At 30.8% G+C, this 27,241-nt stretch overlaps 1 protein-coding gene across 3 annotated transcripts in view; it reads left to right on the forward strand.

Moving 5' to 3' along the window:
* Positions 1-27,241, forward strand: part of cutlet (chromosome transmission fidelity protein 18 homolog) — an 86,864-nt gene extending 59,623 nt beyond the window's left edge. For all 3 annotated transcript variants that reach the window (XM_085821914.1, XM_085821912.1, XM_085821913.1), the window contains exons 19-23: positions 4,117-4,247; positions 18,673-18,757; positions 18,834-18,965; positions 25,596-25,653; positions 27,036-27,241. In XM_085821914.1, the coding sequence (XP_085678040.1) occupies positions 4,117-4,247; positions 18,673-18,757; positions 18,834-18,965; positions 25,596-25,653; positions 27,036-27,130 (501 nt within the window). In that variant the 3' untranslated portion in view covers positions 27,131-27,241. The remainder of the gene's footprint in view (positions 1-4,116; positions 4,248-18,672; positions 18,758-18,833; positions 18,966-25,595; positions 25,654-27,035) is intronic.

Below are 27,241 nucleotides of genomic sequence, written 5' to 3' on the forward strand. Positions count from 1 at the left end.
GCTCTGAAGGTATGTAGTAATTGATTAATTTATAAACAGATAAAGCAAACTGAGTAGCAATATCCAGATCAAAACAAATATAAGACTTAAATGTGGAAAGGGAAAATTTTACAAAATTTTAATGAATTTTATATTTGTTCTTTAAAATTAATATTAACTTCTCTCTTTAATTTGAATTTTACCCTCTTCTTCCTAATAATCAGATTTTGCAACAAAATAGAAAACATTAATTAAAAAAATGAACTTGCAGTTTATTATCTGAATTATCTGAAGCTAAATACAGTATATACAGAGCTTCAAAAGTGCGGTCCTCTCATCACTAAAAGAAGGTTTTGATAGTAGTCTGCTTTCTTGATAAGTGCCGTTCTTCGCTTCGAAGTCTTGCCATCTCTGCAATATCGTTGTGTTGATTCCTGTAGCTTCTTGTTGCTCAATATATTTAGTTACAATTTCTAGAGTTTTATGTATGTGAAATCTACAGAGCTTAAAAGTTGGTGCTTGATCTTGATCTTCAATTTCATTTTTAAAGCATTTTTAAAGCAATTTCATTTTTAAAGAGCAGCAATTTTTTTCATCATTTAGTTCATACTGATCATCATCTTTTATCCGAATTTTGATTTCTTTCAAAGATGCATCTTCACATTGGGGATATGTTGCACTAAAGGTAGAATTGTTTCCTAAGCTTTATCTGCGTTTTCTCTTTTCATACTTTCACCATTGTCTAGCCACTTCTTCCATGATTTTGCAATTGTTGTAATCTTTATTTTTACTCAGGCCTATGTAACCCAAGAAGCCATCCTTTACATTGATGCATTTCAGTTTTTCAGTCATGTCTTGTCCTTTTTCAATTTCTTCTATCACAGTTAATAGTAGCTTCTGTGATAGTTCTTTTTATCATTTCCAACCACTCTGATCCATAGATTGCCATATTTCAGTCATATTAGGGAAGGAGCAAAAACGTTGCCTTAATATCACCATCTTGAGATTCCTATGCATCAGGAGGCATTATCTAGCAACAAAACAGCTTTTCTTGTCCCCCCTCAAAAAAAAAAAAAAAAAAAAAAAAAAAAAAAAAAAAACTTTTCTGTTGCAGGAGTGAATTTCTCAATCAATTTTTGAAAATTTCACTGCTTATCCATCTGATTTTCTTTTTGAGTTTTGAAATTGTTTTCAGCAAACCAAGCACCTACACAAGGTCTTTCACAAATCCCCATTTGAAAGAAATCTCAGAGTATCAAGTCTAGAGATTTAGATGGCCAAGAGCAGAATACGTTGCGGGCATCTCCACTTCAACCAATCCAATATGTTGGAAGGTGTTGGTTTAAAAATAAGCGAAATTCTATTCTCGAATGTGGAGGTACTCCATCTTGCTGAAAGATGTAATCTTTGGAATCCCCATCTAGCTGTGGCATCAGCCATTGCTCAAGCATATTAACGTAATTGTTTGCTGTAACACTTAACTCAGTGAAGAAAAAAGGACCATGTAATTTATGTGCTGACATCGCTTAAAACTCATTAACTTTCAGTGCGTCATGTTCAATTACACTGCAAGGCTTCTCCGTACTGTATATTCGGATATTATGCCAGTTAGCCTTGCCATTTATGTGGAAGGTTGCTTCATCACTACAAATGAAACATTTAGCAAATGTTTCTTCCTCCATGGCTTCTAGCATTGATGTAGTATAATTTATACATTTGATGTAGTCTTCCTGTTTCAGTTTCTGCAGAAGTTGAATTACATACAGTTTGATTTTCAACCACTTTCTGAGAACACACCAAACCATTGTTTGTGGCATTTGTAACTCCTACTGGCTAAGTGCGTTAGTGTCTGTGGCCTTCATTCATACTTGAAATGAATTCTTTCAATGTTTTCTGCTGATACACATAGCCCTTTGGTACTTTTTGCTTTGTGTAAACATCCTTTTTGTTCAAATATTTTATGACATCTGTATGTGTTGTGTGATGCACCTATAGTGAGCCAGATGTTTGACCAATGCATAGTCTGAAATCGTACGTGCGCAGGCTTCTGATTCATTGTGCTTCACCATAGCTAATGAAATTTTGAACTTTTCTCTACATTCTATATAATTCTTATTAATAAATTCTTTTTAATTAAATAGTTATAGCCTTTTATAATCATTGTATTCATTTTGAATCGCCCTGTACTTGCCTGCAGCACTCACTTTTTGTAAAAGAATTGCATGTTATGTTCTTGCAACAAATATTTGAAAATTTTTCACACGTCATATGTTAGAAATTATATTTTGCTACAATGGTCTCTGTAACTGAACATATTAATACAAAATTCCTTTCTTTTGTTTGCTCAGCAATAAACTAGAGAAAATGCTTTTCTCATTGCTGCATTACTTAATATTGCAAAATAAAATTGAAAAATTTTAGAAGGTCATTGAAAGTTTCAATGCTATTGTATTTTAAAAATTGACACCACAGCTCATCAGAAGTTAAATTTTTATCAATATCATAAGACATGGCATGATGTTTTTTAATGCTATAGAACTGATAAAAAGGTTTTAAGTTGTCTGTGATCATACCTTTGCTTGGAAAATACTCCCATAGCCCACTTAGGGGATGGGTATGTTCTGTTCAGTAGCTAGGTCCAGTGATACCTCAATTACCATTTATTCTTGAGTTTGCTTTAGCCTTGAGTGCAATTTGAAATGTGCATAAATTGCACACATATTTTATCTGTGCACTACCTATGTGTGCTGATTCCGTGAAAATAAAATGCAGATTTTTGATTTAGCATTAATAATGGAAATATCCATATCCTTTATTAACACTGAATCAAAAGTCTGTATCTTCAGCGATTTTGTACATTTCTGTTAGCCAAGTACTTATTTTTTTCAGTGTTGCATATGAATCATTAGTGCCTCAAAAAGAAGTGTTAATATTTTTACTTTGCAAAATTATATTTGCGATAGATAGATGTTTCTTTCAGTCAGCAATGCATGATATCTTTCGCGTTATGAAAGTGCATTGCTTAATATGGCATATGTTAATTATTTAAAAAAGGTATTTTACTGAGACTTTTGGGAATATTATTTTGCAACAAGTGTTATTATATACTGTATGCATGATATTAGAGTACGAGTGTTAATTTATGGTCAGTGTCATTTATACTATTATTATGTCATGAAATAAGTTTATAGCACATTGTAATATAGATTGAGTGAAAATTTCTGTTTCTACTTTTTGTGCACATTTTTCTGCATTCAGAATGAAATCTACTGGTTATAATGAAGTTTTATTACAATACCAAGATTGCAAATGCTTGGATATATATATATACATATACATACATACATACATATTTTTTCCTTTTTGAAACAATAATGTACACTTTTATATTTTGAAATTTTTATAATCATGCCATTTTATGCTTAAAAAAGTGCAAAAATAAATACCAGAGCTTTTAAAATTAAAATTATTTTTCAGTTTTAATTTTATTCAATTGTAAAGATTTTTTTATGAGCTGGTAACAGATGGCACTGTATTTATTTATGAGAAGTAAAATATTTGTTTGAATTTTTTACTTTTTGGATTATTTTATGCTTTTTAAATTTTTTAATGATAAACTTCTCTTTAATGTTATAGTCTGCTGTTTCCAAATTGCAAATTTTTAAAATATTATTTTATTATTTAATTAACTATCATTTTTACTCTGACCGTATGGTGACTATTATTATATATTAAGCATAGCTATCATATACATTTGCTGGCAGTTGGAGAAACTTAAATTGAAATTATCTTTGATAGTACTGAGATATGTGTACTGAGATATCTATATTAGATGTCAATTAGATTTCAGCTAAAGCATATGAAAAATTATCCTAAGTGCTTAAAATTCTGAAAGATTTTTAATAAGTTACATTATCTTCTCAAAATTAATTACTCACAATATGGAATTTAATTGAAATATAGGGAAAAATAATTAAAAAAGAACAAGTGCATTAATTTTATTTTTTTGGTTGTCATAAATATAAATAAAAAACTTTTAAATATGTAATTTTTTTTCATTATATCGGAGGAAAAGCTGACAGAAGTATATCTTGATATTTTAGTACGGATTACAGAAATTATATAAATCTCTTTCAGGTTAATACTCAGTTGTATAGTCAGCAAGAAAAGAGTGAATTGCAAAGGGTCATTGAGTTAATGCTGGCTTTTAATCTAAATTATCGACAGGAGAGAACACCTGAGGGAATTTATAACTATGTTCTTGATCCGTAAGTATGGCGGTGTTTTAGTTTTGGCTTAGTGTTCATTTTATCGTTTACTAAAGTAAAGCAAATTAATTTTAAAGGGAGAAATACAGTGTTTCTACAAGTTTTAAAGCAAAATTTACTAAACAAAAAAATCAAGATATGAATTTAACAGTTTTATCACTTTTTAGGCATCTCTTTAAATTCCAGCTGATGTTACATCCTTTGGCATGTTTATAGAGCTTGTACATGTCTTAATAAAAGTCAACTGTTGGAATGCTTTTCAATTTTCACATTACATTTCTCTGGAGATGAGGCTTCACTTTTAGGAACACAAAATAACCTGCTTGTGTCAGATCTGGTGATCAAGAAGAGTTTCATAAAGTTACTTTACTTTAAAAAGATTTCCTTTGTAATAAAATACTTAATGATAGTTGCATTATGTAAAGTAATTTTATTGTGTTTGTTTTTCGATCTTGTAATCCATTGTAAAATGATACATTGAGAACAATAGATCTTGTAATCCATTGTAAAATGAACCTAAAATTTCCATCTAAACTTCTTCCCATATGCAAATAGTATCTTAAAGAAAGCAAGGTAGCATATATTATTAATCTTTATCAGGATTTATCATTTGGGAACTACAGAATTTTTTTTTTTTTTTTTTTTTTTTTTTAAATTCTATCTTAAATTTTGTAGAGGCATCATGTAATAATACTGCATATCTGATGTCAAGTTCTAAAAATCTAGATTGTTAGATTATTATTTATATACAATAAAGAAAATGATAAAAAGAATTTTTTATGGTTAAGTAATAAGGTTTTTTACTCTTTGATGAAAATGTAGAGTAATAGAAAAAAAAATCCCCCATGGTCTTTAAATGTGTTTAAAAAAACATCAACTTTGGCATTGAAATCCAAATGCATCATACTCATTTCCTTTTTTGTAGTATTTTTTATAACCCTTGCAGTATTCTAAAATAGTGTAATCATAAATGAAATGTATGCAAAAATAGTTTCATTCAAGAATGATGGAGAGAAATGAAGTATACAGTACAAAGTCTGAGATCCCAACATCCAATATCTAAGTCCCAACAACCGAATGTTTATCAGCATATGACAACTTGAGCAATGACTCATGCAGTGATGCCTAAGCAATTTTTTTTATATTAGTAATTGAATAAAAAAGAGTATGGTAAGCTTTTATGTTGATATTACGCTTGGCGATGATTAAAGTTAAATGCTCTAAGAAATGTTGAGGAGGAAAAATTTAAAAAAAAAAATTACTTTCCATATGCTAAAAATAGATTTTATTCATGATACTCATAAACCACAAGATTACATTTAGTGTTATTTGAATTAAGAATAACTGATTCGTTTTCACATAAACCCAAAACCGGCACTAGAGCTCATATTGCCCAATTTAGAAAAGACAACATTTTTGGAATTAAGACAAGCACTGAGCAACAAAATTAAGGGATGACGAAGTTTTTAGAATTTAGGAAAAGCACTGGCACCCAAAATTTAGTGGCGACAAAAATTTAGAACTTAGGGAGAAACTTGGTAGCAAAATTTAGTACCCGCAGGGATTGCATCAGGTGGTAAGATATATAGAGCTGGCCTCGATAAGTACATTTGTAAAGTACACTGCTCGAAAAAAAAATGGGACAGTTCTATATCTCTCGTTCTACTGAGCCGATTGACGAAATTCAAATTGCGCTCTTCATGTCTTGAAAGTGCGACTTAGGATATATATTAGATTTATATATAGCTCTACTCTAACATAGTTATTTTGACACGAATTCGGACTTTTTCTGAAATAACATACCAATTTTTTACATATTTCGATTCTACGACTCAAATTATGCCTAAATATTAAATTTTGTAAAATTTGGTGTTAAATTTATGGAGAAATTCAACAATTTATGTTGGTGCTTTTTATTCAGTTTGCGCCAAAATTAGTTCACTTGACGAACTTCTTAGTATGTGGCAACCTATTTTCATTTCCATTTTTACATTGTGCGTGAGAGGAAAAAAAGACCCAATCCTTCTTTCAAATACCCAATCATTTCGTCTTTTCTTTATATTATATTTTTAATTGTAATTATTATTAATTTTAAGCAATTTTTTTCTTTTTCGAATTTCATTTTAATTGTATAAGTTGCATGGTTTCTTTCGAATAACTGTTTTAAAAATTTCTATTTACTCATTTGAACTGCATAGTTTAAATCAAAGGTGAATTGTTTATTTATTTTTTTTTTTCAAAAAGTTTTCTTTATACTATATTTTTAGTCATAGTTACTATTTTAGATAATTTTAAAATTTTTAGACTTTTATTTTAATTGTTAGTGTTGCATTGTCTCTTCAGATAATTATTTTACCTATTTATTCATTCGAACTGAGCATTTTAAATATATTTATTAATATAAATTTTTCAGAATTTAATTTTATTTATTTGAATTTCTTTCGGAAGAATACTCTGCAACCCAGACTACAATGCGTTTGAAAACTGCATATATTAAAAGAGAAATTACAGTGAAGCACAGTTAACATGCCTTTCAATGTTCTGTTCAGAAATGATATATATAAATAAGCAAGATGCCTAACCGACATTTTAACTTAGGATGACTTGCATACACTTTAAACAGTTTTATCATTGTGCCCATTGCTTTACACAATTTTATCCTGCATTTGGTTTCTTAAAACGTTATTCATATTTTAGTCAAATATTTTATTTTTGAAATAGCAAGAATCAAATATCATAAGATTAAAAAGTTTAAAAAAAAAAAAAAAATACAAATACTAAATTTTACGCAAAAATTTATTTTTTCTTCTCTTTTTCTTCAGGCATTCTGTTTCATTCTTGCTCTTTATGCATTCTGCAAATATATTAAAAAGCATCCAACTTTTCAAAACATCTTGGTATTTCTGACAATCATTTTAAATAAAGTTATCGCCTTCCATTTCATAAAGGCCCACAAACGGCCGAGCGGTGAAGTCACTGAACACTGGTAGTTCACTCCGGGGTTCGAATCTCGGTAAATGGGCTGGTTGCATGGGCGTTTTCGTGGATTTTCTCATATGTAACATGTATGCCAGCTGGTTTCCCTTAGAAATTTCTTCATGAAGGCATCCTTCCTTTTAAGCAGATAGTCCTGCTTTGCCGTAACTTAATAATTCAATTCAATCCATTTCATCAGAGACTTTATCAGTCTTTAGAAGCTAAGCATTTTGAAGGTATGAGATAAATTGAAAGACTAGTTTCATCAAGAGGTTTTGGTTTATTTAATTATGACAAAGCACACTAGGGCTATCTGCCTAAGAGGAGGGATGCCTTCGTGGAGGACTTTCTAAGGGAAACTGGCTCGTATACACTTACACATGGGGAAAACTACGAAAACGCCCATGCAGCCAGTCCGTTCGTGGGATTTGAACCTCGGACCGAACTACCAGTGTTCAGCAACTTTATTGCTCGGCCGCTGTTTCATCAGGAGGGAAAGAAACGTCTTTAGGTGACATCCACATACATCACTGGATAAACTCCTGAATCTTCAAATAATTTGATTGAGAAATCATGGGATTCTCTGTTTATAATACGATATGATGTTCTATAACGTAATTTAAATTTATACAACCATATAGTCTAGAACCAGTCGCTCTTCACTTTAATCTGCAATGATATCATTTTTTTCTTTTCTGTTAACACAAGCTGAATTGATGGTATTTGCTAGTGTACACGTACAAGTGTTTTCTCTTTGAACACCTAAATTCTTTGAAGTATCCTGAAAGTATATTCAAAAGTGTCCAACCTTTTGAAATATCTTGGTATGTCTGACAGCCAAATTTCTCTGCAAATTTTTGCTTACTTTTCTCCTACAGTTATTTTCAGTGCTCACACAAGAAAATTAAGATTTTTCGATTGCTAGACTACCATAAATTTTGCGGTCTTGTCATTTTTTTTAAAATATCAATTATATGAATTGCGTTTCAGCTGAAGACAGCTTTTCATTTTCTAGTCATTTTAACTATAAATAAAGTTTAAAGCGAAGTCCAAAGGATAAATATTTTAATTAAAAGATTTTTTTGTAAAATTACAAAGAAATAAAACAGTCCAGCAGTTTTTATTCTGTACCACCGAATGACCCGATTCTTATATCGGCTGAAACAATCTAAATCATATTAAAGATAATCAATACAATAAAGATAATTAATACAATCTATAACACGAGACAAAATTAGCTTCTTAAAACATTCCTTCTAAGAGGATTAATATAAAAATTTATATTTATATATATATTTTTAAAGCTGGGACTTGAATCAAACTGTCCAACTTTTAAAGTTTAATTTACGTGGTGGTTATAATTAAAGTTCCACTTTGAGATGGTCATAAAAGGAAAACTACCGGACCAAATGGTTATCAAACTTGGGAACCGTGTAAAGGAGGTTATGGGAATTTATTTTCCGCAGGAAAAAAAAAAGAGTTAAAAAACTCACCACCAGGGCAAAAATGGTGCTGTATGCAATATTGTTAAATGAAATAAGACATGAAAACATCAGTTTAAAATGTGTTTAATCGTTTCTGAAACATGTTACAAAGCATGTTCAATGTAGCGTCCAGCATTTTACAAAAGCAAGCTAAGTCCTGTTACTGCATTCTCAACAGCAGCTCTTAGCATATCAGGAGGAATGCTACAGACATGTCGGTGTATCACATTTTTCATTTCTGCCAAATTGTTTAGATTATCACCATAAACGGTGCTTTTGAGATAACCCCATAGCCAAAAGTCACAGAGAGGTTAAGGTCTGCTGGGAAGAGGGAAAGTGTCGGCCTATAAGACATTCATTCATGAAATGTTGCCTAAGTAACTGTGCGACACATGTGAGGTGGGGCCCAGCCCTGCATAAAAATCATAGTTCTAAAATGCCATGTAACTGCAGTTCATGTATCATGAAATATTGACTCTAAGCGAGCTGCAATCACAGTGGTCCAGCTATCGACTGCTCTTCAGAGAAAAATGGTTCAGTTATGAAACTAGCTGTCATTCCACACCAAACGGTGTGGAATTACTGCCATGCAATCGAATGCAGTAGCAGAATGCAATGGAACTAGGTAGATAACATGAGGGATTTCTTTGGCCCAGATTGATTAAAAGTGTTTTGAATCAGTATCTTCAGGTTTTTAGGGCCGAATTCAGGCTTAAAAAATTACGAATTAGCGATCTGTAAGAAAACGATCTCCAGATTGTGCGCACTTGTGCGAGTGATTTGTGATCTCACATTTTCTAATCGCTAATTCGTGGTTTTCACGGACGAATTTCTCCCTTAAACGGATGGTGCACTCAAATTTTATCGAATTTAACACCTTTAAATGGTAATTTGCTTATTTCAAAGTTTCTTAAGGGTATACAACATATTAAACCCGTGCAACAAAAGGTTAAGTTAGATTCCGACCCATATTTCGTTTAACAATATTGCATACAGCGCCATTGCCTCCGCTGGTGATGAGGTTTCGAACTTTCGTTTTTTTCGCGGAAAATAAGTTCTCGTGACCTCCTTTACATGGTTACTAAGTTTGATAACATTTGATCCAGTAGTTTTCCTTTTATGACCATTTCATAGTGGAACTTTAATTATAAACACCCTCTATATTATTAAATTTTAATTTGAATCTATGCGTTATATGTATACAATGCGTAAGATTTTCGCTTTAATGGAAAAAATAAAGAATCGAAGCAAATATACTTAGGATAATGGATCAAAACTGAAAAAATTTCCCCTCTCTTCGAAAATAAAATATTGAAACTTCGACATTGAATTTATTGGATTATCAAAATATTCAATTTGTCTTATCTTCTAAGTCCTAGTTCCGACAACAATTCCGTCAAATATTCCGAATTACTGAAGCTGAAGTAAAAGGTTTAGTATATATTCACTGTATGTTAATAAGATAATCAGAATGTAATAAAAATATATTATAGAATTTATGCTGATGCAACTTTTTGTCTGAATGCACAACATGTAATGGAAGAGAAGATTTGTAGAGATCTGTTTTCGACACGCCTCTAAAAGTAGATGTCATACACCCTCTTCAATGTCAAAAAACTTTCCTTTCAGAGGCAACTTTAGTTTTTTGGGAAAGAAAAAAATCACAAGAAGACAAATTTGAAGAACATGCCAGACGATTGAGTACACATACTTATTTTCGTAACACAAGAGGTTCTCCGATTGGTTATTGAATAATGAAAAGATGCGTTGTCATGCAATACAAAACATTTGGAATACGTTTTCTGACTGAATAACGTAAGATTAAAAGTCATCTGCTTAATTCACAGCCATTTACAAGTCAACTACTCGGGCAATTGCAGAATCGTTTCAATACCTGAGCTTGTAAGACAAACCTAATATTACTGGATTTAAACACTTCTTTAATCTTCCGAGAACATTCCTTCTTTAGCTCATATTCCAAGAATATTAAGTGAATACAATTATTGCAAAAGAAATTGAATTTTCATTTGCGCTATGGCTTGGTAGTTTACTAACGAGTTAACAAAACATAAATTCTGCTTTTTGTGTCTAAGAATACAACAATATTTTAAATATTTACAAATAAAATATTAAATTGGAGATTTAATTGGAGCCTCACCAGTTGCTTAGCATTTGAAGATTCTTAAATACTAATTGTTTGTTGCGAAGTCTAACCCAGGCTGCATGGTTGGTTTTTGTAGTCTTTTTGGTTCTTTTTAGAAAGGTCCTCTATGAAAGCATCTTAACCAAATAGCTCCCATGCTCTTTCTATGTTCAAATAACCAACTAACCTAGTTTAAGCGTGATTTCCAAGTGAAGTTACTAGCAAAACTCGAATACTCATTAAAAATCATGTAGCTTGCCAATCGGGAGTAACATGAAACATACGGCGCCAATAATTGAATTGCTGTTACGGTACGCTGTTTCTAAACTTAGATGGTCATTCCTTAACTAAATATAATTGATTTGTAACTTCTACTAGAGCTGATGGTAAGAATTGAAGTGGAAATAAATAATATCATGTGCAAGTTTGATTAATATAAAATTAGAAATATTTGCATAGAAAAATATTTGCATTCAGACAGAAAGTTTTTTGAAATATTTGCATTTACTTTATAAGAAGGATTTCTTAATAACCATAATAATTACTTATTATATTACTGATGATTAGAATTCAGTTCTTGACAATTACATTCTAAGAAGTAGAGTTTTAAGGATATAATGAAAATACGCTGCACAGAAAAATACATTTTAGGATAAAAAATAAGTGTATTTTTTATGTTTAAAAACTTCTTAAATTTATTTAATAAACATCATACCCTCGTTGTTAATTGAATCCAGAATGTTGGGTGTTGTTTATATAATTATTCTTACTTGTCCGCAGAACCTGCTGACTTATCCAACCATTAAGTACCTGCAGATTATTTCTACACAACCATTGAACTTCCATTAATTCGGTATCTAGAGGGTTGTATGTTTATATCATAATTTGACTTTTATAAAAATGATTATTCTAAATCTTATGTTTCTATAAAAATATACTGTGCTTCAAAAATATGGATGATAGTATCAGCCGCTCTTTCAGCCACTTCATAAGCAACAGCTTGTTTAGAAATAAATAATGCAGTTAATGTCGTAAAATATTTTCATAAAATTCAAATAAACATCAAACGAAAATTCTCAGTTTTACACAATTCGATTTAAATGAAGTTAAAGTAAAGTAGTAGACAATAAAACGCCAAAGATAAAAATTTACTCTTACAAATACGAGGGCTATCCAGAAAGTAGATTACGTTTTGGAATAAAAAAAATAAACAAAGTATAGGAAACAAATTTTATTATATACAGATGAAAGCCACACTCAAATACTACTTTTCTACATAGTCACCATACAAATTAAGGCATTTATCGTAGCGATGTACGAGCTTGGAAATTCCTTCGTCGAAAAATTCGGCCGCCTGCGCCTTCAACCACTTCGTTACCTCTTCTTGCAGCTGTGCGTCGTCATCAAAACGCTGCATAGCCAGCCACTTCTTCATTGCTGGGAATAGGTGGAAGTCGCTCGGTGCCAGGTCGGGACTGTACGGCGGATGAGGAAACAACTCCCACTTAAAAGATTCAAGAACTTTACGAGTGACATTTGCCGTGTGGGGCCGGGCGTTGTCGTGAATCAACAAGATCTTAGAGCTCAACATTCCTCTGCGCTTGTTTTGAATTGCTCTTCTGAGTTTTTGGAGAGTTTGGCAATACCTTTGAGAGTTTATTGTAGTGCCTCTTTCCAGGAAGTCCACCAAAATTACACCTTTTCTGTCCCAAAAAACAGTCGCCATCATCTTCCTTGCCGACATTGTTTGCATGCATTTCTTGGGTTTTTGGGGAGAACTTGTGTGCCCCCACTGCATTGATTGCAATTTCGTTTCACAGTTCACATGTTTCACCCATGTTTCGTCACCAGTAACGATGCGATCGAGTAAAGAGTCACCATCCTTATGGTAAGCGTCCAAAAAGTTCAACGCTGCAGCCATTCGCTGATTTTTGTGGTCCTCTGTCAAGATTTTTGGAATCCATCTTGCACAAAACTTGTGGTAACCAAGCTTTTCGCTGATGATTTCATGCAACAAACTTCGCGAAATTTGTGGAAAACTCAAAGAAAGTTCCGTTATTGTGAAATTTCGATTTTCACGGACTTTAGCATCGACTTTTTCGAGAAGTTCGGCGGTCACTATGCTGGGTCTCCCACTTCGATCTTCGTCGTGAACATTGGTTCGGCCATTTTGAAATCTTATGACCCACTGACGCACTCCACCTTCAGTGATAATGTTGTCCCCATACACTTCACGAAGCTGCCGATAGATTTCTATCGGTTTACAGTTTTTTGCAGTCAGAAACCTTATTACTGAGCGCACCTCGCAGCTCACGGGATTTTCAATTAACGCAGACATTTCAAACCGTCACAGTATCTGAACGGAGCACAGCACGAACCTCTCACTAGCATGGCTAGATGCAGACTGAGCTGCGCAACGCTCTGACCCCAAGATGGCCGCGCTAGCCCCACCCCTAGCGGACACAGACGGAAACGTAATCTACTTCCTGGATGGCCCTCGTATTTTTTTTAAAAAGGGAAGAATGAGAGAAATTAAAAAAAAAAAAAAATTGTTAAAAATTTGAATAATATAATCTGTAATTTTAAAAAATAGCTTTTAATATAGTATTAATAAATATTTATTACGCATCATTGAGGGAAAGAATTTCGTATAATTAATTCTCCGTAAAATTTTATTTGAAATTTAAGGTTAAAAGTAGCTGTGACAATTCACTGTAACAAAAATCCATAAACCACATTTGGCATTATTATCGCTCAAAAAATGATGCCAAATTTCAAAATGCGAAAATATGTAAATTTGTGTATATCTTAGAAAATTTTGAATAAAAAAAGTCTAATTTTTTGCAGGTATGCTTCGAACTACACCTACATTAAGATGATGGTAAAAATTTTATAGGTTATAATTCAAAATTTTTTTCGAAAAATTTATAAAAATTATTTAAAAATAGAAATTTAAAATATAAAACACAAAAAATGAGTAAATTTTATTTGGAAGGAACCTAAATTTCGAAATGTGAAAGGAAAAATAAAAAATGTTTAATTAAAAAAGAGATATTAATAAATATTTGCCAAATTCAATTAACATTGAGGAACTAAAATTTTGAGAGCTAATATTTTAAAATCTACTCGTGTGATTTTTACAAAACTTGGCATTCTGGCATAATTTGAGTCGTAGAATCGAAATATAGAAAAAAAATTGCTATGTCATTTCAGAAAAAGTCCGATTTTGTGTCAAAATACCTATGTTAGAATAGTGCTATATATAAAGCTAATATATATCCTAAGTCGGGCTTTCGAGACATGAAAAACGCAGTTTAAATTTCGTCAATCAGCCCAGTAGAATGGGAGATATAGAACTGTCCCTCCCTTTTTTTTCGCAGTGTAAATTAAGAAATAATATTAAAAATTTGGTATTTTAGAAATGTGTGAAGTAATTATTAAGGTATTTAAGAATTTCTTATTTTTTATCTGCACACCTTTTTTTCCTTACACAACATTATTCTTCCAAAATGTCCATATTACTTTATATCTTGACTTTTTTCTTTCAATATATATGTGTGGTATCCGTAAGTGCAACATTATCACCAGAGGGCCTCACCTATGCACCAGCAATAATAGCGAGGTGAAAGAGGAGTATGACATATGTAGAGAGTCTTCAATCCCATGCGAAGGTGGTAAGATGTCTCTGGAAAAATAATGAACTGTATGCTTCCACGAGCAGGTGGTAAATTGAACTGCATAATACGACAGCAAGTGCAAGTAGGCACTAAGATACTATGTTATAAAATTGGCAAAAGCTTTTCAGAATCTTGTTTATGTCGAACAGCACTTGTATTTAATTCAATCTGTAGCTTCTACTGATTTTTTCTTATTAAATGTTCTGTGGTGTGGAAAATGTTGGAATTGTTATTTAGCATCTTCAACTCCCCTACTACATATATATATATATACTATTCTAATTATCTGGACACAGTTGAAGGTGCATGTCAAAGGTTGCATGACAAATATTTTTAAATGTATGTATACAACTTGGCGACTTGGAAGATTGAAATACTTTAACCATTATTGAAATTCACCTGGATGCTGTTGAGTGTATCATCAGACATATGAACACAAGACTAATATTTAGGACAGGCCTTGCAACCTATGACCCATGAGTCACTGAGTGACCCATTTCATAATTTCAAATGGCCTGCTTGAGTTCCGAAAATTATGTGTATTATATACATATAAATTGTAAAACATAAATATTTTTCATATTTTTATATTCACTTGAAGAATACATAAAATATAAACTGAAAATAAATAACAACATTTTTGTTTGATTATAAGGTTGCAATAATGAACATGCATTTTTATTTTCAAAAAATAAAATTTGTAACATAATTTAAAAGAGAAATCTATAAGTTTTGGCAATGGCAATTCGTAATTCCTTGACAAACATTTCACAATAGTGGTGTCATTCTCCCAGTCCACTTTCAGGTTTATCACTTGTTCAGTAATGTAAGAATAATGTTGCAAGTATAGTTATGCAGTGAAATACTTATCAATATTTAAAATAAATTATTACATGGACAAGTAAAAAATAAAAAAAGAGATTATTTCAAGATGTGTAGAAGAAAAGTATGGATGTATTGAAAATGGGGACAAATTGATATGTACTTTGCACAGATGCCAGATGTAATTAACCCCCAGAAATTATGATACTGAGTGACACTTTTGTTAAAATCATAAAAATGTGAGTGAAATTGAAAAAAATTGTACCATTTGAAAAAAAAAAAAAAAATCTTAATGCATTTTTAAATGTGTATTAAGTTTTGGGAAAACAAAATAAATTGTTAAAGAGTTTTGTTTTGAGCTGTAATATGCTATATTGAAAGCTTTGTTGCAGTTCATACCATTGATACCAATGGAAAACCATTTACAGATGGCAAATTTTTCAAAAAAATGTATTCATAATTTGTACTGAACACTTATTTAATGACTTTATGCAAGTAAAAAATATATTTAGAGAATTTAATAACTCAGTCAGTTCAGGTTGTCAGCTAGAACGGTTCAGCGTTACATTGTAGATATGGCAGAAAATATTGATGAACAGGTAGAAAATGATTTATTATCTAGTGACGTAATTAGCATTGCACTTGATGAAAGCATTTTGCAGTCTGTTTCTGTGAATGACATGACCAAAGACACTGATATTTTTTGCCAAGCACAAAAGAGTACCAATTCCAAAAGTGGGCAGATGTTGGATTAAAAGTAAAGTATTTTCTATAGAAACTGATGGTGTTCTAGCTGAGAAGAAAAACTGCTAGATTTTTTAAACTGATGGAAAATGAACTTACTTAGCTTCTCACATATTGTTCATTGCATCATACATGAAGGAAAGGTTTTTACGAACACATCTAACACAACAACTTAATGGTGTTAATGGAAAAAGTTGCTAAGATCATAAACATGATTAGTAGCACAATCAATATTAGTATGCAGGCACTTCAAAGCCTTCTTGGCAGAAACTAAATTGAACTATGAAAATTTGCTATAATATTCAAAAATACAATGTTTAAGATCAAGGTAAAGTTCTTAATAGATTTCTAGAGTGTTTTGATGAGATAGAAATATTTCTTTACAAATTTGTTGAACATGATCTCGGACTAAATGATAAAGAACTGTTTTTAAGACATTTGTTCTTAACAGACATAATGAACCGTTATAATGATTTCATCTTGCAACTCTAAGGAAATAACTGCACAATTTTGAAAATGTAAGAGGCATATGGATGAAGAATTTTTCTTTGAAATTAATATTACTTAAAACAGATATAAAAAAGAAAGAATTTCAAGCCTATCCTTTGTGAAAAGGAAAAAAATATGATCTTTTCATGATATCAAAGAGCTGGGATTCACTTCCTAGAAATTTTTCATCTCTGAAAATAATTGGCTTTGCCATTTTGTCTGCATTCAGTTCAAGTTATAAATGTGAACAAATATCTTTGCATATAAAATTTATTTTAAGCATGAACAGGAGCAGCTTAACTATTGAAAATTCAGGTATTAGTAATCATCTAAAGATGACCAAGTACGTATAGGCCTGACTTGAATAAATTAACATCACAATTTCAGCATCGGGGAAGCTATTGATATTGAAGAGAATAAAGTTTATTTAATTATGTTTGTTTAGGTAATAATTAAATTTATAATTTTAATATTTAAAGTGTATTGTAATTATTTTCTCAATAAAATGTATCTTATTATTCACCAAAATGGCTGTTTTAAAATGAAAATACCATTGACCTGAAACTTCTCCTTAATACATACATTTTGGTTTATTTTGACCCGTAGCCTCAAAAAAGGTTGCCAATGCCTGCTTTAAGATGTCATCAGCAACAAATATGGCACACTTCTCAACACTGGTTTCAATTGCATTGCAAATCCTCTTTATTAATGATTTAATATATGAAAGCACATTATTCATTCTGGTATGGGATTGAAATACAGTGAAAATCGTTTAACACGAAACCAAGGGTACTGAAATTTTTTTTCATGTTAAAGGGTATTGGAAAAAAAAAAAAAAACATATATTTAACAAAATTAAGTTTATTAGAGTACATTTGTTTACATAGATATGTATATATGCATGTACTATTTAATAAAAATTATTGAAACAAAAACATCCACAAGAACTTAAAAAACAAACTTTTTTGAAAAACAAAACGTTTATTGAGGTTTTCGAAAATAATCTGATATTTTTCTTTGCATTGTCTTTTTAGCATCAAATTGTTCAATGCCATCCCTTTTGTTATTCATTTCACCATTGGAATGTGCATCTAAATAACTGTGCATACTTTTCATGCTGTTCCTCATTTCGGATGACATGGGAACAGGAGCTGCATTATTCATTTCATTTTTGTCCTTGGAATCTGCATCAATGATATATTTTGAGCTTTGAATAAACTCCAAAATGTCTTTGCCATAATTGGGGTTATACACACATTATCATCTACTACCGCAACTAATGCTTCCGATAATACAATAGGACTGTCCAATAATATGGAAACTTTCTCAAGCGTTTCATTAAGTGTCGGCTCAGTTTCAATATCCTCCTGCTCCATTTCTTTTGGTGCGAAAGAATCTCATACTTTTTTGAATCGTGCATGACGAAAACAATTTTCATTCATCCTTGGAGTCACTGAATTCCATGCAGAGTGCAGCATATGAAGAGACGGAGACATGCTGAGTGCAGCATATGAATAAAACTCATTGATTTTTACTCATGCTGCGATGTACTTATCACCAAATTCCAAAGCCAACTGATGAAAGCTGAGAAAACTGTGTCACTTTGTAGGGGTGGAAGGTGAAAGTAGCTCAGATAAACAAAACTGGCTCGTATCACAGGCTACTCCGAGTATATTTGAAAGCCAAGTTAGCCTCCTAAGAAACATGTGAAACCATCTCTCTTGCACTTCACACCCCTCTTAAATCTCACCTGCAAAGCCGATGTTTTTCATATTTCTTCATTCCCAGAGAGGATATCTTTTCGTGTTAAGCGATTTTTGTTTCGTGTTAGGAGAAACAAAATGCATGAAAATATATAGTAGTTTGTCGGGACTGTTATATTATTTTTTGTTAAGCGATATTTCGTCTTAAGCGTTTTCGCGTTAAACATATTTCACTGTAGTTTTAAGTATAGGTGTCTATTGTTTTGGCCATTCATTGTATATCTAACTTATGTGATAAAAGTATTAAAATAAAATGTTTGTTATAAGCTATAATAGCTGTTGTATTTTAATATTCTTTTTACTATATTATAATGGTATTAATTACAGGAATATTGAGGAGCTAATAAAATTAGGCAATTTGAAACCGAAAAGAATGCTTACATATTCTGCGAAACAAATGATTGCGAGAGAGGTAATTTTTTTTTACACTAGTTAATATCTCAAACTGTTGATTGCAGAATTAATTGAAATTTTTCATTTCATAATAGGTTGAGATGGAACAAATGAGGAAAGGTGATAATGCAACTGATGTGAAAGAGGAAAAAGTTAAAAAGGAGAGTGATACTAAGAGAATTCTTGAACCAAAAACTGCACAAAAAAAGGAAATTGAAGCTGAAAAAGTAAGGCAATTAATGATTAGTTTGATTCTAATAAATAAGATATATATATGGAATTTCAATTTTTGGCTTTGTGAAATATTAGTTCTAAATTTCTTACTTTATGTCTTTAATGATAATTTTTCCGCAGATTAATGTGTGAAAATACTAAGCATGTTTATATTTTGTTTTCAAGAGAATTGTTTTGTAATTATATATATATACAGTACAAAGCCCATAATCCGGACTCGTCGTCGATTCCGGATTAGGGGTTTTTCCGGATTATAGATCATAAATTTAAATCTGGTAAGATGGCATGCAGAAATTATACAACTAAAAATATGAAACCGTAATTTATAAAATAAAGAGCAATTATGATCTAAGAGGTATCAAAATTTACAAAAATAAAGCTTAATATTTATTTGTTTACTTTATTAAACATTTCTTTCAATGTAAGTTGTTTAAGTTGCTTTGTTTTTTGTGCTAAACTTTCTCTTTAATTCTAGAAACAGACATAATTTCTTGTTCAGTTACAAAGTTTCACCGTTCAAGTCCTGTAATTGCTGTGTCGAGAGTACTGACTAACTTGTCAATTGAAATTTTTTTCGTTTTCACTAACCTCTCTGTCACTTTCTTCACTATCGCAAGTGGTATTTTCTGGATCTAGAAACATACTACAGATTTTGCCGTCCGTTAATTGATTACTGATTGAGGCAATGTCGTCGCAATGAAAAACTCCTGTTATATCATCTTCATTTATTATCGCTTCTCCACATTTGTTTAGAAAATCCAATAACTGGAAAATTTCACCTGTAGTTTGCGATGTCCGAAAACCTTCAAATTCGCTTCTATCATCTTCATCGTCCTTACCATGAAATATGGTAGCTGGCTATAAATTATGCCAAGCATTTTTTAATGTATCTGGAGACACATCCTCCCAACGCGCATTAACGCAATGCATGCGTAAACGCATCACACACAGGCATAAAGCATACAAAAAAAAAATTGTGGCTTTGAGGTCCGGATTATAGATCATTCCGGATAATGGACGTCCGGATTACGGACTTTCTACTGTATAAGATGCAAAAGATTGAATTTTATAAAAAATGTTATTTATTTTGATTCCAATTTGGCATACTCTTTTTGAAAATATTCAGAGACATTTACATTCAAGACACTTTAAAATATAATTAAAATTTATTATTTTGGAAAAAGCACTATTGAAACATATTTTTATTTATGTATTTACTTTTATATAGAAAAACCTTTTATCAAGAATTTTAAGTCTTTTGTTAAAATGCTTGCATTAATTAAACTCAGGGTTCATATGGTCCTGAAAAATCCTTAGATTTTATGGAATCAAATTTTGCTCCTTAAAAGTCCTTAATTTCAGCCAAAATCGGCAGAAGGTCCTTAATTTAAGCTTCTGAAATTTATGTCTGTTTTAAAGACTGCAATTTTAAATGTGAATTAGCATTTTGTAGGAATATTTTTGCTGATTCACTGACAAATGTGGTTATCATTTGAATGGGTTCATGGGTTATAATTTGTTCCTGTTTCTAATATAAACAGTGGGATACTCGAGTTTCAGGGAAAGAAGTGAAACATAAGCATTTTTGAAATTATTTTATTTTTACTTCCTTGTTCAAAGTAAAAAGGAAATATTGTGATCGCGAAAAATTTCAGGCGGCATATTTCAACGAAAATATCCATTTTGACCGCTATCGAATGCAATTTAACGATGTTTTTGTGTGACATCTGTACGTAAGGACAGAATAAAAGACTTTTTTCCTCCAAAAAAAGTATAGAACTGCTTTAAAATGAATTCTGAAGAGAATTTTTCGTGGCATCTGTACGAACGTATGTCGCATAGTTCAAAAACGAGTAGCTTCAGAACGTTGAAATTTTGTATATAGGACTGCTATAACATGTAGATGTGTACCTCGTATTTTGGTTGCAATCGGCTGCACTAAACGTATATAAATATATTTATATATATATCCACTCTGTTACCCGGCTCAGTGATCTCAGTTTCTTTACTCTTATATGTTTGTAAATTGTGCATTTTTTGCTTTAAAAATGATTGAATTATGTTGTTTTTATCTAATGATTGAATTATGTTCTGGTTAAGGTTTTTATGCCTTTCGTAAATCTGGAAGCAATATTTGTACAATTATGAACAATTTAAAAGCTATTTAAGTGCGGTTAAGCCTTAAGTTTTAAATAACATGGCAGACATATTTGTTTACATTTGAAACAACAGAATAGTAGATTTGTTGCCAATCTAGAGAGACTAAGCTTCGCAACAACAAAGATAACGGCTTCATTTGTTATTGGGAATTAAATCATGCTTAATCCTTTCTGGAATTTTTTCGAGAAAATAACTGTTTAAGATTTACTTCGTAATTTTTAATGCAGATGTTTTGAGTTTTTATGTATTTTTGCCTTGCCGCGAAGTAAGAACTAAATTAATTGAATGAGAAATACTAAATCATCTGTGAAAAACTGTTTCCTTTTTGTTTTGTTTGCTTAATTTCTTTTATATATCATTCTAGCTTTATTATAGTATTTGAATAGAACATGTGGCAGTGATTAGATAATTCTTCAAATGATATAAATTTTGTGCATTCTGAGTTATAATATGAACGAAATATAATACTGTTAAGTGAACCTAGCGGCAGAGTGTCGCTATGGTTAAAAAATACAGTGAATTTTAAAGAGTGCATTTATTGGAAGTCATGTGGTGTAGACATCAGATTTTTTCTAATGAAAAACTCTTAACCTTCCAGCATGCACGCTTGGCAATTTCACATGAGCATGCGTGCGTCATATTTTTTACGACATCCGTTATTTTACCGTTTTTGGCATGAAAAACGACAGAAATGAGTGAATATTGAAAATAAATTTGTTAAGAAATAAAATATTAATCTTCTTATTGCAAAATACAAATGATATCACATTCAAATATAAGTAAATTATTTTTAAGTTCTTATGTCAGTGAGATGAAAATTTTCTGTAGTGATGTATTTCATTATAGAAAATTTTAAATTTATTATTTAATAATTATATTTTAAAATCGAAGCTAATTTTAATATTCATCAAAGACAAGTATAGACAGTCAAAAAAGAAAACACCTTAGTAAGAAAAAAAGTAAGTTTAGCATTACTTACTTCTGCAAGGAAATTTACTTCTTACTGGTTACAGAAACGCGCTTTAAACTAACTTTAATGCTTTTATTTATTTCTAAAAAGTAGAAATAAAATAAAATAAGGAATGGAAATCGCTATTGTTCTCCCATCCAAAGGTTTCCTTTTCTTCATTAAGATAATTCTTAAAAAATCCGAGGAAAATCAGCTGGTTGCACATATTTTTTTGCCATGAAAACCGATATAAAATTTATAGAGCCAAATTTATTCAAATTAAAATAATACACGGTAGTTAAGAACACAAAATTACAAAATATTTGTGGGGGAAAAAATTCCGAATTTTAAAACAGGGCCACGCGTGTGCCATAAATTTTATGAAAATGCTGCCACATAGCACAAAAGCCCCCCCCAAAAAAAAATCAAATGACTTCCTGTTGGCACAATCCATGATGTGGGGAAGGGTAGAAAGGAGGAATAGAAATAACCTACATACGTCTCGGCTTCGATATGTGAAAAATGTGCATTAAAAACTGAATTTGTCATAAATTTTGTGCATACGCGCGTGCTGGAAGGTTAAACATCAAAGACAAGTATAGATAGTAAACAACTTTTCACTTTTGGGGAATGTGAATTCTTTTATTAGAAGGTTCTAACTTTGGAGACTTATCAGCATTTTGGTGAATTCAACATTAGTTTTTGTAGAAAATTTTTAATTTGGAGATCTGGGAATTTTTTGATTTTTTTTAAAAAACATTATATAACATTGATAAATTTCATTAAAATAATGGTAATATATAGAAATTATATTTAAGAAATAACATTCAAAATAAATCTTTTTTTATTTCTGTCATATTATAATGTGACATTACTTTTTTGGGGGACTCATTATACAATATTTTGAGTCTGAAAAATAAACAAATCAATAAATGCTATAAAACACAGTTTAAGAAAAAAATTTTAGCAAAAGCAAAATACCTATGTAATTAATTAAAAATGTCTTAAGTTTTTTTCATGGTAAGAGTTTTTCCCATGTAATTGTCTCAGAATATACATCAGTTTTCTCTATAAAATTCATTTTACACTCTTTTCTTCTGATATTTCTTTTTTTTCTTTTTTTTTCTTTTTTTTCTTTTTTTTTTTTTTCAAAATATTTCTGCCTTTTTGTTGTTAGGGAATTGGTAGGGGTAATTTTCCTTTATAATTTTCGACATTGCAACTTGTTCAAAGTTAAAAAGGCTTTGAAGGGAAGATTTATAGACCCATGATTCTAAAAGATTCCAGAAAAATGTGACAGAATGAGAAATGTCATCATGGTATTAACATATAATGGATGTACTTTACAGAAAGTTTGGAGTGAATTTTGAAGAATTTTTGGAAGACCAATGAAAACATAATATTCAAATGTTTTATTTCTGATACTAGAGGCCTTTTTCTTGACATGTGTATCTTCCCTTTATTTTTCACTAGACACTAGCATGGAAAATGTCATAAATGTTTCTAATATTATCATATAGATAGATATTTATAGAGAGGAATTTTTTATTAATAAAGAAATTGAAAACTGACAATTTAAAATATTCATCATATATGTCTCAATACATTATACATAAGCCTGGCGCTAGGCATTTTCTCACCTGACGAAATATCTGGATCTTAAATTTCGCTGCCTAGTGCCTTCCTAAATTCTACTCCTAGTACCTGTCTTAAATTCTTAAAGTTTTGCCATTTCTAGATTTTGTTGCTTGGTGTGTTATTAATATATTTTAAAAATTCTGCCATGCCGGTTCTTTAACTGGCCCTTACCACATATCATTTCATATTTATTCTGAATGTTCAAATTACTAAAGAAATAAAGTTAGCAGCTTTTTTATGCAAAATATATTTAGTTTTTTAGAATAACAGAAATCTTTAATTAAAAGCAAAAAATCTGAAATGAAGAGTAAATGTATTGAAGACAGAAACTGAATGCATAAAGAGAAGGAAAATTATTCTTCAAAGATATGCACAATTATTATTATGTAAATTCAGCAGTTGTTTATAATTTCAGCCTTTACTATAACTTCCCCTTTCTGTTTCCTCTGAATGCAAATCTGGTAGATAGTCTTTAAACTGACTTTTTGGATTATAAAACAGAGTATGTTTCTGACTCTGCTTGCATGCAGCATTAGTTCCTGCCATCTCTGATAATTTGTAGTTATTCATCTTTGCATTATCGCTGCCTACATTTGAATTTGTTACAATGATAGAGTTTCTGAACCAGCATAGACTAAAGTTAAATTGTGTAGTCTTTGACAGCTAGTCCGCATTTTTAGTTTGAATTTGGCTGTTTCTGTTTAATTATGTCACCATGAGCTGTAGCTCATTTTGTTAGGATAAAAACATGCCTTTATGTCCTAAGTTCTTTTTAAATAAGAGGCTTATTAAAATCTTTATCTGACTTTGTAGTTACTTTCAGACATAAAGATAATTTGCTTCACATCTGTCTGGAGTTTTGGATTATTTAACTCTCACCAGATCAAGTGAAACCTCATAAGTACATTATCAAGAGATGGACAAGTTAGGACATAACGCATGCATAAACTAGTGGGAACAGAGGTTTGTGTATTGAAAGAAGTTTCTAATTGTTATAAAAAGGGCTTAAAGAGAAGGAAATTGATATAAATTAGCCAAAATGTGTGGGAAGGCTTGAAAATAAAAAGACATCTAACTATTTTATGTGTTGTTGCTACAAAGCATAAATGTTTTGTAGCTTTTAATGTGTAACTATCCACTTACACAGTTATGCATATATTACAATATATACAAAATAATTACTTATTTGTAATAGGAAACATATCAACTAACTGTCATTAATTTTGTAGAAATCTTCACATTTTGAAAAGATTTAGCTAAAGCATCTCTTCATCAGAAAGGGGGGCAACCTCCTCTTCTGCTGTGCTACATCACTTAATAAGTAATGAAGTAAGAAAAAAAAAAGTGATAAAAATAAGTAGGAAAAGGCCAAATATTGTAATAGAAGTAGAGCAAAAACTTAAGTCCAAGCAGTTAATATATTTGAAGGGTTAGCTAAATATATTTGAAGGGTTAGCTAGTATCTGTTTCTAGTTGTTGAAAATCCAGCTTAATTTTTTTTGGGGGGGGGGGTTTGCATATCATTTGAATATAGAATTTATCATTATTAAAAAGTCAATTTTTTGATTGACTCTCATATTTCACATTGTAAGAATACAAATTTATATCAGCTCACATGTTAAACTGGAACCTTATTATTTAACCCTTGTTGTTTTCTAAAATTTATGGTTTTAAATTTTATTCTAAATCTCTGAACCAATGAAAAATGTGTACAATTTTGGAAAAGCATGTGAAGGTATGTTCGTATAAAAGGCATGGGTAATGTAATAAAGAAAGCTGTTTTATTTTACATGTATAGTTACAATTTTATTATAATTATTTTGATAATGTGTTATTTGCTTTACTTTTTTACAATAAAGCATTTAATTCTTTCTAGCCCATGTTAGATTTTTTTGGAAGACGAATTATTGTACCTGAAAATTCAAAAGCTGCTGGTAAGTTCTGTTATTATTATAATACCTACACTAATCATTTTTACATTGTTCTGTGTTTGATTTTTGTTTATGTGAGCTAAAGATAACTTGGCCTAAGACTTACTGTACATTTGGAATAGAGTCATTAAGTTTTTTTGAAGCAGCAGACATGAAAAATGAGCAGTGCTCTCCCTGGGACTCAAACCTGGACCTCTTGAATATGTGCTGATTGTGCTACCATTATACCACATATGTTGAAAGGAGAGAGAAATGCCTTATATACTCTCCATTTTAAAGAGCTACTGGGAATTGGGGAACGCAATCACCAAATCCTGGTGGTGACAAATTATTATTCAGCACCTTTTCAGGCACCGCTCTTGAGTCATGGGTTTTTTGAAGCAGGAGAAATGAAAAATGAGAAATTCCTTCTCCAGAATCTCTTGAATATGCGCCAAATGTGCTACCGTTACACCACGAAGGCATACTGAAAGGAGGGAGAAAATGCCTTATGAATGAAAGTTGGTAATCTAAACAAGTTAGGAAAATTGGAAATATAAACAAAATTATTCAAAGTAGTAATTATTTTTATATCTTGTTATTCAGAGGGTACTTATTGCAACCACTTTTGCACAGTTTTTAGAATTTTATGGAAGAAAAGCAACAATTACTGTAATTGTAAAAAATTATATATTGCTTACATACATATTATTACATACATATTCCAAGTTTCAACTACTTGTTTATTCCTAAAGGCAATCAGTAAAACTAGTTATAAATTGGTTTTTGTTGTGGTTAAAATTTTGCAGCATTTGCAAAGGAAGAAATCAAAGCATTGTTCCATTGGCAATTTTACAACAGTGTAATGAATTCCTGTAGCCATTTCACCTCTCTCTTCTGTTATGGGAAAATTTGAGAAGCATAAATTTTAAGATCAAATTTAAGACAAAAATAATCATAATTTTTCTACAAAAGCCATTGGAACTTGAAATACAACAAAAAGAATGCCTATGAAAATGACAACATTGGAAACTGAATATTTGTCATGTGGATGTTGGCCTAAATAATTGTTACGTAATTGTTTTGATGTATTCTGAAGCTTTGGTTGTGATTATATGCAAGTACTATTCAATGTTCATAACTGTATTGTTTGTATCATAATATATATATATCATAAAATTTATGAATTAACGTATGGAGCAGTTTGCCGAAAGTGATTTCAATTTAATAAATTAAGTTGAATATCCGTTAGTGTTTGCAATGCATTTAACTATAAATAAAGAAATACATTTTGTAGTTTTCGATTACATGAATATTGAAAATGTTTTTCAATAAATGACATATTCTTTTTGCACATTTTTAAATTAAATTTTCATTCATTATTTTAATAATCAATGTATTTTAAGTTAAAGGTGATCCCAGAGAAGAGGTTTGGATTCGTTTTAAAGAAGGTTATAGCAATGCTGTAAGACGAAATGTTTATATCAAAGACTTGTTATGACCTTTATATTGAATAAGTAATATATTTTTTTGATAGATTGTGTAAATGTTTTCATGTATTTTGCTAACTAGATAAAAGGAATTTCTGTAATAAATATATTTAGTATAAACA

Source organism: Stegodyphus dumicola, chromosome 8 (genome assembly GCF_044657685.1).
Source record: "Stegodyphus dumicola isolate Sdum_Otavi_A_Nest chromosome 8, ASM4465768v1".
In the NCBI taxonomy this organism is placed as follows: Eukaryota; Metazoa; Arthropoda; class Arachnida; order Araneae; family Eresidae; genus Stegodyphus; species Stegodyphus dumicola.